At 39.7% G+C, this 16,465-nt stretch overlaps 1 protein-coding gene across 1 annotated transcript in view; it reads left to right on the top strand.

Moving 5' to 3' along the window:
• ITFG1 (integrin alpha FG-GAP repeat containing 1) overlaps positions 1 to 16,465 on the top strand; it is a 74,067-nt gene that overhangs the window by 29,030 nt on the left and 28,572 nt on the right. Inside the window, exons 9-10 of the mRNA XM_038148331.1 lie at positions 8,385 to 8,479; positions 16,181 to 16,353. Coding sequence (XP_038004259.1) covers positions 8,385 to 8,479; positions 16,181 to 16,353 — 268 coding nt within the window. The remainder of the gene's footprint in view (positions 1 to 8,384; positions 8,480 to 16,180; positions 16,354 to 16,465) is intronic.

Genomic DNA, 16,465 nt, shown 5'->3' with positions numbered 1-16,465 from the left:
GATTTCTTAGCTGCTGCCCTTTCTCTTCTCTAAATTTGCATTCACCCCTGCCATGCACACTTTTTGAGCAAATATGAGTTGGGTTTGATAAAGTTCCATCAAAGTCTTTAAGAGACCTGAACTCATTTTTTTTCTAATATTTGAAATCCAGTTAGCCAACTAATAATCCTAAGAGAATCCTCTCTGTTCTCCCCCCTACCAAGTAATTGAACTATTTCATGTATTTTATCTACTTGTATGACATGTGGTAGTAATTATCACTTTCCTTGTAGGAAATGATAGCTCATTATTGCCAATTAATTATGTTTAAACAGGATAACATAATGCCTAACCTTTGGGGGTTTTTCAACCTTTCGTTGCACTGTGCCAAATGCATTTTGTTGAAAGATTTTTTTTTTACAGTAGACCTTCATTATCCTGCAGCTAAATATACTTTAAATGCACTGCTTTTCTGCCTGCAGTTGCATTTTGATTTTGTGCCTTATAATTTTATCTGTCAACTTCATTCTAACATCTCAATTTCTTTTTTCCCTCAGAATGTTGCATCCTCAGATGCAGTAGCAATGTATCAAAGGGAAATTTTAATGGTACATTTTGTTAAATAACCCCTTAAGAAAACCATTCTCCTTTGAGCACTGTGTTGTGCAAATATTTAGTGCTTCTGTAGTCAATGGAAGGATTCTCTAAGAACCTTAAGGTGCAGGGTGACAGTACTTCTGTGTGTGAAATGCTCTGCGTATGAGGAAAGCTGGGTTTACTGGGATCAGTTTGGGTGCAAAAGGTATGAAAGTTAATGGAAATGAAGCCTTCTGAAAGACTTTAGCTATGGAAGAGATTCTTCTAGTACCAGATGCACTCCTGAAACAGCAGTGTATAGAGACATACCAAGATAATTGGCACTTGTGATTTGAGTCCGTGAAAGGGTATTTAGGAGCTAAGCCTTTGTTAATTTGTCACCAGCAATGCTCTTCAGTGATACCTCAGTGTTTTAAATGTAGTTCCCAAACAGTATCAGTTTCTGAGGGGGGAAAATCAGGTTCCCATATTTTGCCAAGGTCTTTATGTCCTGACATATGCTAGTATCTCCTGGGCAAAGGAACTGCTGTTGCTTCATATTAATTTTTGTTGAAGGGGCTTGAAACTCAAGAAGAACTTTTCTTTCTTTCGGACAATAAAATTGGTGTAGTGCTGCGTGTGTCACTTGGTTATCTGTTCCTTGTTAAACCACTTCACAGGATTGAATTTGTCTTTGGCCCTATCGATGGTGTGTAAGGAGGAGCTCTGGCCCCAGGCTGGGCTGACCCAAGGCAGTTACACCAGTGCCTTGCCTTGCTTTGTGTCATCCCTTCCTTTGGCAGCACCTGGAGCCTTGTTGCCATGGGAGCTTTGAACACGTGCAACATCCCAGAGCTCCAAACGTACAGCCAGGCTTGGGAGTTTGTTTTAATATGAAACAGGGGAAACAAGCAGCCTTCAGCAGAAACTGCAACAGGAGTTGCAGCAATGGTTTGGTGTGGTGCGGGGGCAGTTCACATTGTATTTGATGCGGTTTCTTTCCCCTGCTTGGATCACAGCTAGTGCTGGAATTTGCACTCGAGGCAGAAGGCTGCACTGTTGGCTCTGGTGCAGCCTGGGAGCCTCACTGTGCGGTTTGCTGGCACGCTGTGTTAAGTGCTTCTATGCAGTGGAGCTGTGACTGTGGCTTCTCTGGAAGGATTTAAAATCAGAATTGATTTAGTGTGAAGGAGAGAGTTATGAGGATTTCTTTAATGTCCAGAGAACGTTGAATCATCTGTAGAAGCTCTTTGCATCTTTTTTGAAATTATGATTCACATTTGCTAAAGGCAGCTGACGTTGATTGTTTTAATAATGTGTAATTATCTCAGTAATTTATTGTAACTGTCTCTGTCATGACCATCTCACTGAGCACCTAAAGGCACAGAGTGACAAAAGAATTCTAATGATTTAATTACTTGAGAAGATAAATTTAAGATAATCAGATTTCAAACAAACCTTTATTTTATTTGAATATCAAACTCAGTTGTACTTATTGTAGGCTTCTTGCCTGCCCCAGAAGGGTATTGCTGTAGTACAACCCTGAGAGGGCTTTTTTTCTTCTTTTTCCTCTTATTGTTCTTCAGAATTGTAAATTGAAGATTCATGAGAGAGGATACTGAGAACTGGGCAAAGACAAGAGGGAGGGATGTATGAATGAGAACTTTGTGGTATATGAAGGTTCTTGTTTTTATGTTCAGAATTATGAAAGCTGACTTTCTTAGCCTGTATAGTTAACATATTCCCATTTCACCAAATAGTTAGGGTTAGAAAGGACCTCTACAGGTCAAGTCTAATCCCCAACTTGCTAGAAAACAACTTCTTTTCTATTTAACAGAACTTTAAGAAGTTACAATGATCAGTCTGTGATCTCAGAATAACCCCAAAAAGTTGATTCCATTTTTGTTTTTAAAGGAGCAGAAGATTACACTGCAGCAAGAGTGCAGAGCATTTAAATTAAAAAGGTTTAGATCATACACCCACCAAAAGCTGTCTTGCTCTTCATAGCTACAACTTTATCTTGCTGTATTATGAAACAGTTTTGGAGTGAGTGATCACAGAATTGTCATTTCCCCAGGTGCCATTTTCTTTTCAGAGCCCATGTTGGAAAGTACATTGAATTCACAAGCATGAATCTAACAATCCTTGAACCTGGTGGCAAAAGAGCACTTTTGTGACACCTTTTTCTGTGTTTGTTAAGGAATTTGAGCATTGGGATTGAGTGTCTTTTGCCTGGGTTTACTCATGCTAAGTAAGTTACAAATGTGTTTGTTTTATAAGCACCCCTCTGAGACCTCTGGGTTTGGGAAGAAGTTTCTTGTGTGGAGCTCCTTTGACCATTTGCTATTTGTGAATTCAGTTCAAAATGTGTTCTCAGACTGCAGTACCTTGGTATTGCTTTTGAAGCATCTAACAATTCTAACAACATTATGTTACGTTTAATCTGATCAAGATTTTTTTTGCACTCTCCCATTCAAATTTACTTTTAGAACAGATTGAAGATACTTGAGCCGTGTGAATATTGACAATCAATGTGAAAGCTCAGCCATGTCTCTCACACAGCCTCTCTGTGCAAGGTGTGCTCCCAGGGACTGCACAGGCAGGGCCTTTGGGGTGCTTGGACTGGGCTGCCAGCACTTGGCAAACAGGGACAAGGTGCTGGAAAGGCAGCTCTGTGGCCGTGCCTCTTGTTAGAAATACAGCAAACAGGCACTTGTAAGTAATGATTCTCACATGATTCCTAGATGGAATAAGACTTCTAATTTTGTCTTTACATATTTAGACATAAGTACAGGTTTGCAGGTGATGAGTACGTAGGACTGTTCTTTTTCTAGCCCTTTCCACTGCCTACAAGACTTGATCTTTATTAACCATGGAGTTACGCTGTATCAGTCAAGCCAGAGTCGTGTGTTGAGAACTTGCTCATTAACAGTTGACTTTCTGTTTCTCTGTCAAAGGTGCTCCCAGCTGAGTGCTGCTAGCACAGGACATTTGGAGTCTGGAGTGTTTGGGCACACCTACTGCTGCAAATGACATTAAAGTTACAAATAAGATTTCCACCAGTTTGAAAGGAGATTTCATTTTTAAATGAAAGAGACAGACAGAGTAGCAGACCCTAGGAACTGAGTGAAGATTGCAGAGGGTCTCCAGAAACAGGTTTCCTAGGTAGACCTAGGCTGAAGGAGATTATCAAAGACATGTTATCCAAGGTATTTTTCATAAATACTTGAAACCAGCATAGGTGTGATGGGATCATCCAGTCGTTGTCACCAATGCATGTTTTGTCACCTGTGCATACCTAACTGCACTGATACTCGTGCTAATGATACTCCTTTGAATTTCTGTCTTCCTTTTTGGAGAAATTTAACTTCAAGATCAGAGTTTAAAACTGAAGGACGTTTATTTACATTGGGATTGAAACCAGGCATGAAGATAGGAAGTGTTTCTTGGATCCAAGGTGAATTTATTGTTAGTTAAAGCTCTTAAGTTAGCAACTGCTGGGGGTGTTTTTTGTGTGGTCTTCAAGGTCAGTAGTTTGCGTTCCAGCAGGTGCTTCCAAGGTGGAATCATGTAAAGATAAAGAAGGAAATTCTTTCTTTCAAAACTGGAGAAGCTGCTGTATCGATTCCTGTGTTTCACAGTGTCTTTGAAAAAGCTTCAGAAATGCAGGAAACATTTTATTTCTAGTTATAAAAGATGGATCTGTGCATTGTAAGATGTGCTTTAGAAATAAAAACTGGAAAAGAAATAAGATGTAATATTATGATAGAGATGAAGAATGTTGGGTTTTCTTCTTTTGATTGCTACTTTTCTGTAATACAGAATTTGACTAATTGTGGATTTTTCTTAAGCTATTTTGCTGCAACTCAGAAGATATTCTTGTTTCATTGATGTCCTATTTCCAGCTACATGTTCAATGCTGGAGCTTTACTTGAAACCTTTTAAGTTTAACATTTGTTCTGTCTGCTCTAAGTGCCATATTAATGTTTTTATATCTCATCTTCGTGATCTTTAAATTCAGCTAAGCAGAGTGTAAAAGAGGAAAATAAAGACCAAACAAACAAAATCGAAGCAAACCAGTCCAGTCTCCATAGTATGGATGTCTCTATCTGAGAAACTTTTGTGAGGTGGATACAATAATTTGAGATGTGTCAGCTTAAAAATGGCTTCTCATCATGTTTTCAGGATGTTTTTTGGCAAAATTTATTTTTAAAATAAATCTTTTTTTCAAAACTGTGCTGTCAGTTTTCAACAGATTTTTCTCTTATCTTGAACTTTATTTTTTTAACTAGTATATTCTTAAATATCTGTTACACAGAATTGAAGAGAAATTGCAACTGAAAGCATGATCCTGTAAGAGAAATTATGTAAAATGATGTTTATCTTCTGGTCCAATGAATTGAGGAAACTCTGGCTTTCCAATATGGAATATATGTCATAGTATTTTCAGTTTGCAGAGACAAAGGCGTGGTGTTTGATGCATTTCTGTATTTATTCATTCTTTGATCATACTGAATATTTTAATCAAGTTTAGAGCTTGTAATTTATCTACAACACCTTCATGTGGAAGGCGATGGCTTTGTGTGTAATTGTGTGCCAGTTCTGTCCCTCCTGTCCTATGGATTGGGTATTCCTCAAAGCTCCAAGGGTGTTTTCATCAATGTCCTGCCCTACCCTGAGCATTACCTACCCACACTATCAAACTGAGTTATTGGTATAACAAGATGAATGTTTGCAGTATAAGTAGAATCAAACATTTTATATTCTCCTCTGCTCCATAACATAATTTAAAATGAGAACATCCTTGTTCTTGTCCCTTTCTCAAACAGAGGAAGGTGGTTCTTTGTCCTTGTGTGTTATTGAAAAACTTCTAAAATCACTTCAGACTGAAACTTTTGTAGAAATGTATTTAAAATGTTAGGGCTTAATTTACATTTTATATTCAGAAAACATATCTCTGTAATTTAATTAAATTTTAGCAAATCCTTCAATATTCTCATGGTTTATGATTTGCAAATTGAACACTTTCTTCCATTTAAGTTTAGAATAAAAACTGTAGTCCAACAGCATTTTAATCTGTTCATGCAAGCAAAGATTCAAGATGATAACATGTTTTAATTGTTGTTCTTGAATGATGCAGAAGGAAAACAGACACCTTCAGAAGCTGGTGCTGATTTCAGACAGATTCAATAGTTGCTATGTTGATTTCTCTGTTGAAGAGTGGGAATTCCCTTTCCCATCTCTTTGGATGTGAACTTACTGGATTTCTATCACCTAGGCTACTTCACATCCCAAATTCTCTATCCTGGAGAAGAGAGCTGCCATGAGGATTTGGGAGGAGTTTGGTGGTGAGGTAAAGTAATTCATGAGGCAGATGGGATGTAGGAAGCCACTCAAAGTTTGGCTTTATCACTTGGAGATATTTGGGGAAGTCTGATATTTTCATCACTCCTCCTCCCCTTATAACCCTCCTTTCCCTCTCCCAGCTTGCTGATGAAATGAGGGAGGGACCCAGAAATGCAACTGCACAGCTACAGATGTACCCACACCCCCAAAGGGAGGTGCAGCTTCACAGAAGCACGGGCTGGCAGGCTGAGAAAGCTTTTCTTATGGTGCTGGTGAAGTATGACAGGACTTCTGGGCTGGGGCCAGTTCTGGACTGGAAAATGAATAAGGGGTTCAGTGACAGGTATATGATCTGGGTTTTGCATATTAGCTCAGGAGATTTCATCAAGGAATTTTGCCAAATCCACTTGTCTAAATCAGCTGGTTTGGATTTCTGCAAACCCAAGCAGCAGGGGTGCCTGAGGCCCCTTGGTGCTCTCAGCACCTTTGGGGTTCATACAGAAATCTATTTCGTAGCATGTTCGTAAGCTGCATTTCTGAAGCATCAGACCAGTGCAAATTTCATTTATTGTGGGATAGCCAAGCAGCTGTCAGGGAGCCAGACTGAGAAGATGTTTGTGGCTGTTACCTGCAATATTTTATAGATGTAATATAGAATCCAGTGGTGGAAATGATTCAAGTAATTAATGTGCCAGATGAGGACCTCTCTGTATTGCAGTGTTCACAATGAACACTGTGGTTATCTCGAATGAAACACCCAGCTCCTCACAACTGTACGGGCCTAGGGGCAAGTTGAAAAGGCGAATTGTTTTTATTACACTGTGAGCTTTGATTCACAGAATCCCAGAATCCCAGAATTTCTAGGTTGGAAGAGACCTTTAAGATCATCGAGTCCAACCCATGTTCCAAGACCTCAACTAGATCATGGCACCCAGTGCCACATCCAGTCTTTTTTTAAACACATCCAGGGATGGGGACTCCACCACCTCCCTAGGCAGATGATTCCAGGATTTGACCACTCTTTCTGTGAAAAACTTCCTCCTTAATTCTAGCCTGTATCTCCCTTGGCAGAGCTTGAGACTGTGTCCTCTCGTTCTGTCTGTTGTTGCCTGGAGAAAGAGACCGACCCCAGCTCAGCACAGCCACCCTTCAGGAAGCTGCAGAGAGTGATAAGGTCACCTCTGAGTCTCCTTTTCTCCAGGCTGAACAACCCCAGCTCCCTCAGTCGTTCTTCAGATTCCATGGGCTGGAAAAGTGGATTGCCTGAAATGTGCCTGAGCTGGGGGAGCCATGTCATGGCAAGGCAGCTGTGGTTCTGCTGGGGGTGCCATGGCATGGCAATGCAGCTGTGGTTCTGCTGGGGGTGCCATGGCATGGCAAGGCAGCTGTGGTTCTGCTGGGGGTGCCATGGCATGGCAAGGCAGCTGTGGTTCTGCTGGGGGTGCCATGGCATGGCAAGGCAGCTGTGGTTCTGCTGGGGGTGCCATGTCATGGCAAGGCAGCTGTGGTTCTGCTGGGGGTGCCATGGCATGGCAAGGCAGCTGTGGTTCTGCTGGGGGTGCCATGGCATGGCAAGGCAGCTGTGGTTCTGCTGGGGGTGCCATGGCATGGCAAGGCAGCTGTGGTTCTGCTGGGGGTCTGGCAGCCCAGGCTCTCTGCAGCAGTTCTTGACTGTTCCTCTCCCTCTGCGCCCTCCCAGCCCTGGCAGGGAGCTGCCCCTGCTGGCCGGGCCCCTGGGAGGAAGGCAGGGCTGCAAGGTCACCATGGCAACACAGAGATTTCTCCGGAGTAGATAATGGACAGTAAATTATTACTTTTTTCCCTACTTTATGCTCTGTGTGTCAGAACTCTAGATGCAAGTAGTCATTGCTTGTTTAAATATTAAAAGGTCATTATTCTGCTAAAGGTTTTGGAAATAAATGGATTAAAGGCGCTTAAAGAACATTTTTGAAAACCTGTAATTTACTCAAATTTACCTAATTCTGTAAGCCTGGGATTTATTAGCCATTGTGTTAATTAACTCTCCAGTGTTGTGTTTTGTGTTAAGTACAGATTAAGATACTACTTGTGAACTCCTGACTCTTCCTAAAGTCTTGCTGACAGCGCAAGAGTTTAAAACTAGTTCAGAAAATTAAATGAGTTTTTATGGTGGAGTCGTAATGGTGGGTTGGTATTAAAGGTAATTTTTTTTCCCAACTGAACACACGGATTAAATTACTAAGGACTTACTCTTCTCAGTATGCCAGTAAAATTTCAAATTCTCTCAATATTATGGGTCAAGATGAAAGTACTTTAGCAAAGGCAGTCTTCAAACAAAAGACATAGGTTATTAGGTTAAGGATTTTGAACAGGTGTAGTTTATACAATGTAATTTTTCACATTCAAAAAAGGTGTACATTATTCACAGCTGATTATTTCATATAAGCAGGGTTTCTGATTTTGCAGATACAAAGCTGATGGGCTTTTTTTTTTCTCTTTGACAGATGGGGATGGACAAAGTGAACATTTATTACCAGTGTGTGAAGATGAAACATGTCAAAAAAGTGCCATCTACCTAACCAAGCTTGGACTGGACCAGGTAATGTGAATTTGGAATAGCAAAGACAAAGCAAAGTACTGTGTTTATAAAATTATATTAAATAGAATTTTTTCAGGAAAGAAATGAAATCTCCTCACCTTTAATTATAGAATACAAGAGACTTATATTTATTTACTTGTGTGTTCCCTATCTGAAAAAATAGGGGTTTGGTGAAAGAGGTTCCTAGAATGTTTTATAATAGATTATTCTACTCAAAGAAATGATGGATGCTCCTGAAGAGTCACTTTCTTGATTGCAGAACACTGCATTCAAAGCACCATAACTGTTCCAGCATGAGATGAAAAACAAGGTTTGTGCTAAAATCTGGAAACAAATGTAATTCAAATGAGCTTGTTGAGTTTAACTTAGGGAGTTATTTTAGAGTAAAAATATATATGCACACATATATATCATTAAACCAGCCCACTCTTCTTACCCCTAATTTCTACTTTGTCTTAGTTTCTTATTAATGAAGTAAATTTCCAGGTGGTATAGAACACTTTTTTAGGCTGTGTGTCTTCAGGGCTGGGTATCTGTTAAATTGTTGGAGGGTTATTTGTTCATGATACTACTGGCTTTCAAAGGCATGATTTTAATTCGTGGAATAGATTATTATATGTTCATTTATTTAAGTATGTGATCATCTGGTTTAAGTATTTGCAGTGCCCTGATTTAGAATAAAGTTGCAGCATGCAGTAAATTTAACTAGATGTTTGTTGGATGACTTAATAAATGTCTTACTAAATTCATATTTTGCAATGTGAACCTAAAGGCCAAGGTGAAATATAAAGTGCTTGTAGCTGACAGCAAAACCCACTGTAGGGTACTCAGAAAATTACAATGTGTGCCATACATGTTGCTAACCATGTTATGAATTACTGATTATTCCCTCACTGAAAAATTTTAAGTTGAATTTTGTGCTAAAAGTAGGACCCTCTCTAACCTAAAATTCAGAATTTATATCTGAACTTGTTACAGTCTGCAGCCCAAGTTTAGAGGGTAGATTTTCTCATTTAAAGAATCAACATTTACAGAACACAGGCTGTAGCGTAGTGAGGAAAATCACTCTGTGTAGGAAAGGTCAGGATATGTTCCCAAAAGGAAGTGGTGCAGTAGTGGCAGAGTAGGCTGTGGGTCAGTTTGCATAATATCAGAATGCTTCAGGATAGAGTCTGTTATTGTAAATTGCTCTGAAGTAACATTGCACACAGCCAGTTTTTATCATGCTTCATAAGATAATTTTTTGAATAAAATTAACACAATAAATACTACTGAATAAATAAAAACTACTAGTTTGAACAAACTACCTAGTCACAAATACGTCAGATATTTAACATCTATTTAATTTGTTTACTCGATTTAGCAATTTCACTATGTAGTTTCAATTTGAAAAAAAATTCCAAGGGATAATGACTTTTGAGATAAAAAATAGCAGGTAAATATTGCCCCTTCATTTTAAACAGCAGAGAATCCAAAAGATTCTCACCCTGCTAGAAAAAAAGTATTCAAAAGTATTTGGACTTACCTAGAAACGTTGAAGCAATTTTTCCTCCCTATTTTTAGAATGACTTTAATTAAAAATGACAGTATCAAATGGCATGCAATAATGACTTATTCTGGTCTAACCTTTTAAAGAATTCTATCTGGAATGCTCTTTTCTTGCACTCATCTGGAGGTGATGCAGCTTTTTTTCTTTTGAAACTTTTTCCTGTTCTGAAGCAGTGAAAAGTATCAGTGTCTGCATTCATAGGTCTGCAGCTTTTCCCATGTGTTCCATGCTTCCTTCAGGTAGAAATCTATTCAAATATGCCAGTTCTTATATTTATTTGTAAATAAATGTTTCATTTCACTGAATTTGGTCATTGTGAGGTCAGATGATAAGCTTTGACTAAATTAATTACTCTTCATGAGAAATGATAAACATAAACTTTGTGGCAACAGACTGGAATAGATTCTCTTTGCCAATCACTTTTTACAGTTTGGGGGAAATAATAAGGAGCCCTTGTAGTGGGCAGAATGTGTTTCAACAAGGGCATGGTGCCCCTCGTGGAACTGGTAGGGAATCTGTGGGAAACTGAGAAATTGCAAGACTATTATTGAAAAAATACAAGACTCTCTATCTCCATTGTCTTTTTTCAGTTTTTGCTGTGGGGTTTAGTGGCTTATTTTTTTAGTTAAGGCTGTAGTAACAAATTCTTGTTTTCAGAATTTCTTTTTTTTTTATAATAAACTGATCTTGAATCTGAAAGACGTCAAATGAGGTTACAGTCTTATAAAAAAATACTTTGCCTACTGGGCCTGGTTCTGTCTTTCCTGCTTGTTTGCTGTAGCATTTGATAAAACCAAATGAGAAACAGCTACTGCAGTTCCATGATGGTGTGTGACGCTTTGGGATGAAATGCTTTAAAGTCAGAAATATACATCTGTATGATTAGTGGCTCTAGATCTTAGACTGAGGAGAGGCAGGCAAAGGCATGTCAGGCTTTGGAGTTGTTCCAGTAAGATTCTGTCTATCAGGATATGTCTCATGATGTCTTTGGCCCAACTGGATGGCTACTGGAAAGCCAGGCCAAGCTAGGAGAATTATTTCAAGGATAACCTTTCGTCACAGGTTTTAATTTATGTGATGCTGGTGGTGGGGGGTTAAGTGTTAGGAATATCTCAGATATTTTTTTCTTTCAGATGGTGGAGCAGAAGTAAAGGCCAACAAAATACACATGAGTGGCTTAAGGAGATACAGACCTCCTAAGGTTTTAAAGGAATGTGAATGTTTCCATAGCAACAGCAGAATTGCTGTCAGATCCAAGTGGAATCCTGTATGCTGTCTCAGATTGTGGCAGGTGTTAGGACACCTCAGACTTCTTTAAATTCACCTGCAATAGCTACAGTCTAATCTGGGAAATGTTTTGAAGTCCTTGGTACTGTTTAATGTAGGAACTCTAGATACGGTGATATTCTTAGAGATGACTAATTCTTCTTTAATTTTGCCAAGTATTCAGTAGGATTTTTCATTTGTTTCCTGAGGCAAACACTATTATTTCAGTCCCTTCATCTGAGAGTTTCTTTGTGGGCTGGATGATTCTCATAACCTTTTTCTGTACAATAGAAAGGTTATAGCTTTATTCTTCTTGGAAATGGAGCGGGTCTGAAGTAGAGCACAGCAGTGCATCCTGCAGCAAACCCCAGGTCTTCATGGTGTCATTCTCTAGGCTAGAGAGGGAGGGGACAGCATCGATTATCAGCTGCAGTCCCTCAGTGGCAGGAAGGCTTTCCTCATTCCTGTGTAACACTTTAAAGGGGGAAATGGATTCAGTTGTGTAGTTTTTATATATGTCACATTCTGCAAGATCCTCTCATCATTTCTAAGTTGCTCCTCTTTCTGAAAGCAGCTGGGGGCTGTGAGCATTGAAAACATGACTTTTACTGCTTTGGTTACTTTTTTCTGTAATTCTGAACCAATGCTGTGGATTGTCACCTTCTGGGCTTTGAAGGCCATAAGTTAATGGTGTAAAGCACAGTAATTTCCTCAGCTGTTAAGGGATTCAGGTGCCCCTTGCATGCACTGAAAGCCTAATGCATGCTGAAATCCTGTGGGTTATTTGTTGTGTGCAGCTGCACTGCAGTGCACTGAGACAGGGAGCCCCATGGAATGGACCTGTGGTACTTCTCGTGCTGGGGCAGCTCTTTCAGGCCACTCCTGATGCTCATCTTTGGCATTCCCAGAAAATGCTTTGGCCAGGAAGGGGCTCCTGATTTCCCAACTTTGTGACTCCCAGCTGGCTCCCTGCCTGTGTTCTGTGGCCTGGAAGCAGCAGCTGGCTGGGGGAAGGTTTTGTGCCTCCTGGGTTTCTGGCCATAATTTAAAAATGGAGACATGTTAATGCCACAGGTTGGGCTCAAAGACCTGCTCACAGGCTTTCCAGCAAGAGAGGCACCTTCCCCAGTGTATGGAAGAGTGTGGACTTTGGAAGAAATGAGCCCTTGACAGTGACTGCAAGGAGCTTTACATTTTTCTCAAATCCCCACATGTTTTTCAAAATGAAAATGATGCTGTTTTCACAGAGCAGGAAAGCATTCTCCATTCTACTTCTTGAAAAACAAATGTTTGAAGAGTTCAAAATTTTCAAACACCTAAATATTTTTCCTGTAGTAGCCTACAAATCATTATTTGAAGGATCCAAAATATCTATATAAATGTTTTAAGTGATGTCAGCAGTGATGCTGTGCAGAAGAATTTAACTGAAAAGGAAGAAGTGAATCTGATTTCTCTGAATTTTATGTGTTCATTTAAAATTTATTTTAAAAATACACTTACTCAATTTTTTTGTCTTTCTCATTTGAGCTGTGTAGGAGAAGTCATATGATCAGAAAACTGGAAAAAAATAGCTTCATGTGTCCTCATTATACCCTCCTATTTCTATCTTAGAAATTAAAAAATTAGCTTTAGTCTTTTCCTAGTAACATAGTAACAGCGAATATGAAGCTTAAAGTAATTGTCTGGATTGTCAAAGATAAATAAGGAGGAGATTTATATTGTTGACAAACATTTTCATTTTCTGCCCTTTGTACTTAACTATATGTCCTGAGGCACAGGAACAATTAATTTTGCATTACATTACACAATAGTGGAGTTTGTAGTAGAAATCTACAGAAGGAGTTCCACCAAAAGCATGGATTATTCTGAATTTAAACTGTCAGTAAGTCACAGCTGGTGCTGGGATGTGATGTGGTTATGCATCAAACAGGCTGATGTTGTGGAATGTTACAGAGCTGCTCTTGGGAGAAGTCCCACGGCTGCTGCAGAGGCATGGATGGATTTGCTCTGTGGTGTCAGTGGTGCTGATGCTTGGTAGCAATAGGTGGTGTTGTGCTCACCTGTTGTTTCGTGTCTCATTGTGGACCTTAGGAATGTGAAATTGCATTCTGTTAATCACTCTGAATAGAGTAAAAAGAGAAACAAATTTGTATTTGTACCTAAAAATTCATTTTTAATTTTGTCTCTTTAAGATAGTATTACCATACCTGGGAACATTTAGAAAGTATATGATGGATATAATTGGATTTTACTGCAATGACTGTGTGAATGATACCATGTAAAGTAAAAGCTATATTATATTTCATGGTTCTGATTTCAATCACTGTTTTTCAAAATTAGACTATTTGGCAATAATATTGTTTCATCTGTCTTCTGCATGACAAGTAAGTGCTGAGAAACCCAACCCTCTGAAAAATGTCCCTCAGGACATTGTCCTTATTGAGTATTGTCCTTATTTTCTCTTTCTTAGATTTTTCCAGGCCTTCAGCAACTCCAAGTAACTAATTAGACGTGCATGTCGTGGGTTGTGAGGGTCTGAGTGTGTTTTGTGTCAGGTTTCAGTTTGCAGCAGGTGCTGTGGGTCAGGATTCAGCTCGGAGCTGTGGCACACGCTGGGTGTGTGCAGTGACAGGCAGCACTGCCCCAGGCTTCTCTGGGCTGCACACAGCACCCACCTCAGTGCACTTCTGCAGGCATTTTGGGGCTTCTCTCATCTGCCTGTGGTTGTTTGTGATCCCAAGGGAGCAGTCAAGTGTCACACACAATTACCATGTGGCAGGAATGTTGTTGACCACTGGACTGTGCAGCAAGGGAGTCTTTCCATGGTAGGATATGATACTCACAATCTCATTCTGGTTCCTGAAACAGCTAAATTGAGGCTTGGGTGAGAGACATGTAAGATCTGTTAAGTGCTTTTGATGTTGGTGATAGTGATCCTTTAAGATGGCACCCCTCTGTCCTTTTGAAGGCATTGTCAGTTAGTTGACTTATAAAATAACTTCTGACTTTTAAAATGACACTGATGTTTTTTTTCTGTAGCATTGAAGTGTAAACCCTGGCACTTCAGCTTCATACTAACTTGCAAAATTACCTTGATTTTAATTAAGATAAATTTTTATTTAGCACCTCAGCAGTACTTTGGAAAGTAAGTGCAGATGCATTCTGTTTCCTGTCCTGGAGAAATGATACTTTGCATTTCTTTTGTAGTTTCAGTTTGATACTTTAATCTTAATTTCTTATCAAACAGTTCAGTATCTGATGCTTCTGGGGATGTAGAAGGGGAATTGAAGCTCTCGAACTTCTAAATATCCATGAATAATACAATTGTTCAAGCTGAAATGAACCTTAGGAGATCCAGCCTTCTGCTTTAAGCAGAAGCAAACTGAATTCAGACCATGTTGTTTAGAGCTTTGTCCAGTCAGACTTTGAAAACCCCAAGGACAAAGATCCTGCAACTTCTCAGGGCCTCATTTGCTGTTTAATTAGGTTGTTTATTTCTAGTCAGAACCTCCCTCGTGTCAGTCTGACCATTTTCTCGTGTTCTTCTGCCATGTGTCACAGCAGAGCTTGGCTCCATCTCCTCAGCTGGCTCCTTGCAGGCATTGCAAGACCCTGCCTGAATCTTCTGTTCTCCAAACAGTCCCTGTGCCCTCAGCCTGTCCTCTGAGGAAATACTAAACACACTCAGTATTCTCAAATCCTGTGTGAACTGTGGGGCACAAAACTGGACACAGATGCAGATGAACCAGTGCTGTATGAAAAGAAGTCCTGGGTCATCCTGAGGAGCACAGGCAGCAGCTCCAGTGCACAGCTGGTTTGCTGCCCGAGCTGCCGTGCCCAGCTTTACCTTCCTGCTCACCAGGACCCTGCCCTCCCTCGGGAGAGCTGGTACCCACCTGGGCACTGCCCAGTGCGGTTGTGATATTTTGTGAAAATCCCTTTGCTAGGATTTTCTTCTCCTGAGAAGCTGAAGGGCCTCAGCTTCAAGTGTAAACAATTTGTTATCTGCTGCTGTGGAATGCAGCAGGTGCTGCCTCCATTGGTCAGTGTGGGATGTTTCTGCTTGGTGGCCAATCCAGGAGGCAGCAGCTCTCTGACTCTCTGGGAGTCACAGAACTTTGTTATTCATTCCTTTCTATTCCTGTCTCGCCTTCTGATGATTCTTTCTCTCTGTTCTTTGTAGTATAGTTATAGTGTGGTCTTTTTTAATGTAATATATATCATAATATAATAAACCAGCTTTCTGAAATGGAGTCAAGGTCTCTCCTTCCCTTCACCAAGTCCTGACTGCCCAGAAGACCCACAGTAACAGCCCAGCCTCCCCAGGGCAGGGTGTCCGTAGCTGAGGCTCTGCTTGCCCATTGCCTTTCTAGGGCCCCTCTGAATGGCCATCCTGTCCTGCAGCATATGATGCAGCAATTTAGTGTTGGCCACAAATCTAAAGAGGCTGCATCCATCCTCCAGCTTTAGTGATGCCTATTGCCTTGCCCTGCAATTCCAGGAGAAAAAAAAAAAGAGATTCAAGATCTCATCGCCCTGATTATTTGGTCTCACCTACATTTAAAGATTAGTATAAAATTCAGGCAAGCCTGAATTTCAGTTAAGGTGTTCCTGAATGTTTCCATATTCTGGTTGTATTCTTACATCCTTTACTATATTTTCCTGTTTTCCTGTTCTGGAATAACTGAGTGCATAAAAAATACTTGAATTTTTTTTTTTTTTTTTTTTTTTTTTTTGGTGACAGAGTTAGGAAATAATCCTTACTTTTAAATGGTTAAGAATCCTGATGAAGTGGTGTCATCTATTTTAAATAGAACTACATTGTTTAAATAAATAAAATTTGTTTCTTTACCTAGCTTTTCTTTTTTTGTTGTTTTATTTTACAGTGGATTCCAGTTTTGCAAGACTTCAGAAATAAAGACACAGTCTGGGGCTTTGTACCATATCAAAATGACAAATCTTCAGCAGAAATTTCATTTCCAATTACACTTCACATTGGAGATTACAATATGGATGGCTACCCTGATGCACTTGCTATATTGAAGAACACTTCTGGAAGGTAATGCAAACCTAGAAATAAAGTTATCAGATTCATGTTCAATCATCAGTCATAGAAATTACTAACTTTAGAGCATCTCATTCATTTTATCAAGTGAACAAGACTTTTGATC

The sequence above is a fragment of the Motacilla alba genome, chromosome 11 (genome assembly GCF_015832195.1).
Source record: "Motacilla alba alba isolate MOTALB_02 chromosome 11, Motacilla_alba_V1.0_pri, whole genome shotgun sequence".
In the NCBI taxonomy this organism is placed as follows: domain Eukaryota; kingdom Metazoa; phylum Chordata; class Aves; order Passeriformes; family Motacillidae; genus Motacilla; species Motacilla alba.
This window is presented reverse-complemented; position numbering and strand designations above follow the sequence as displayed.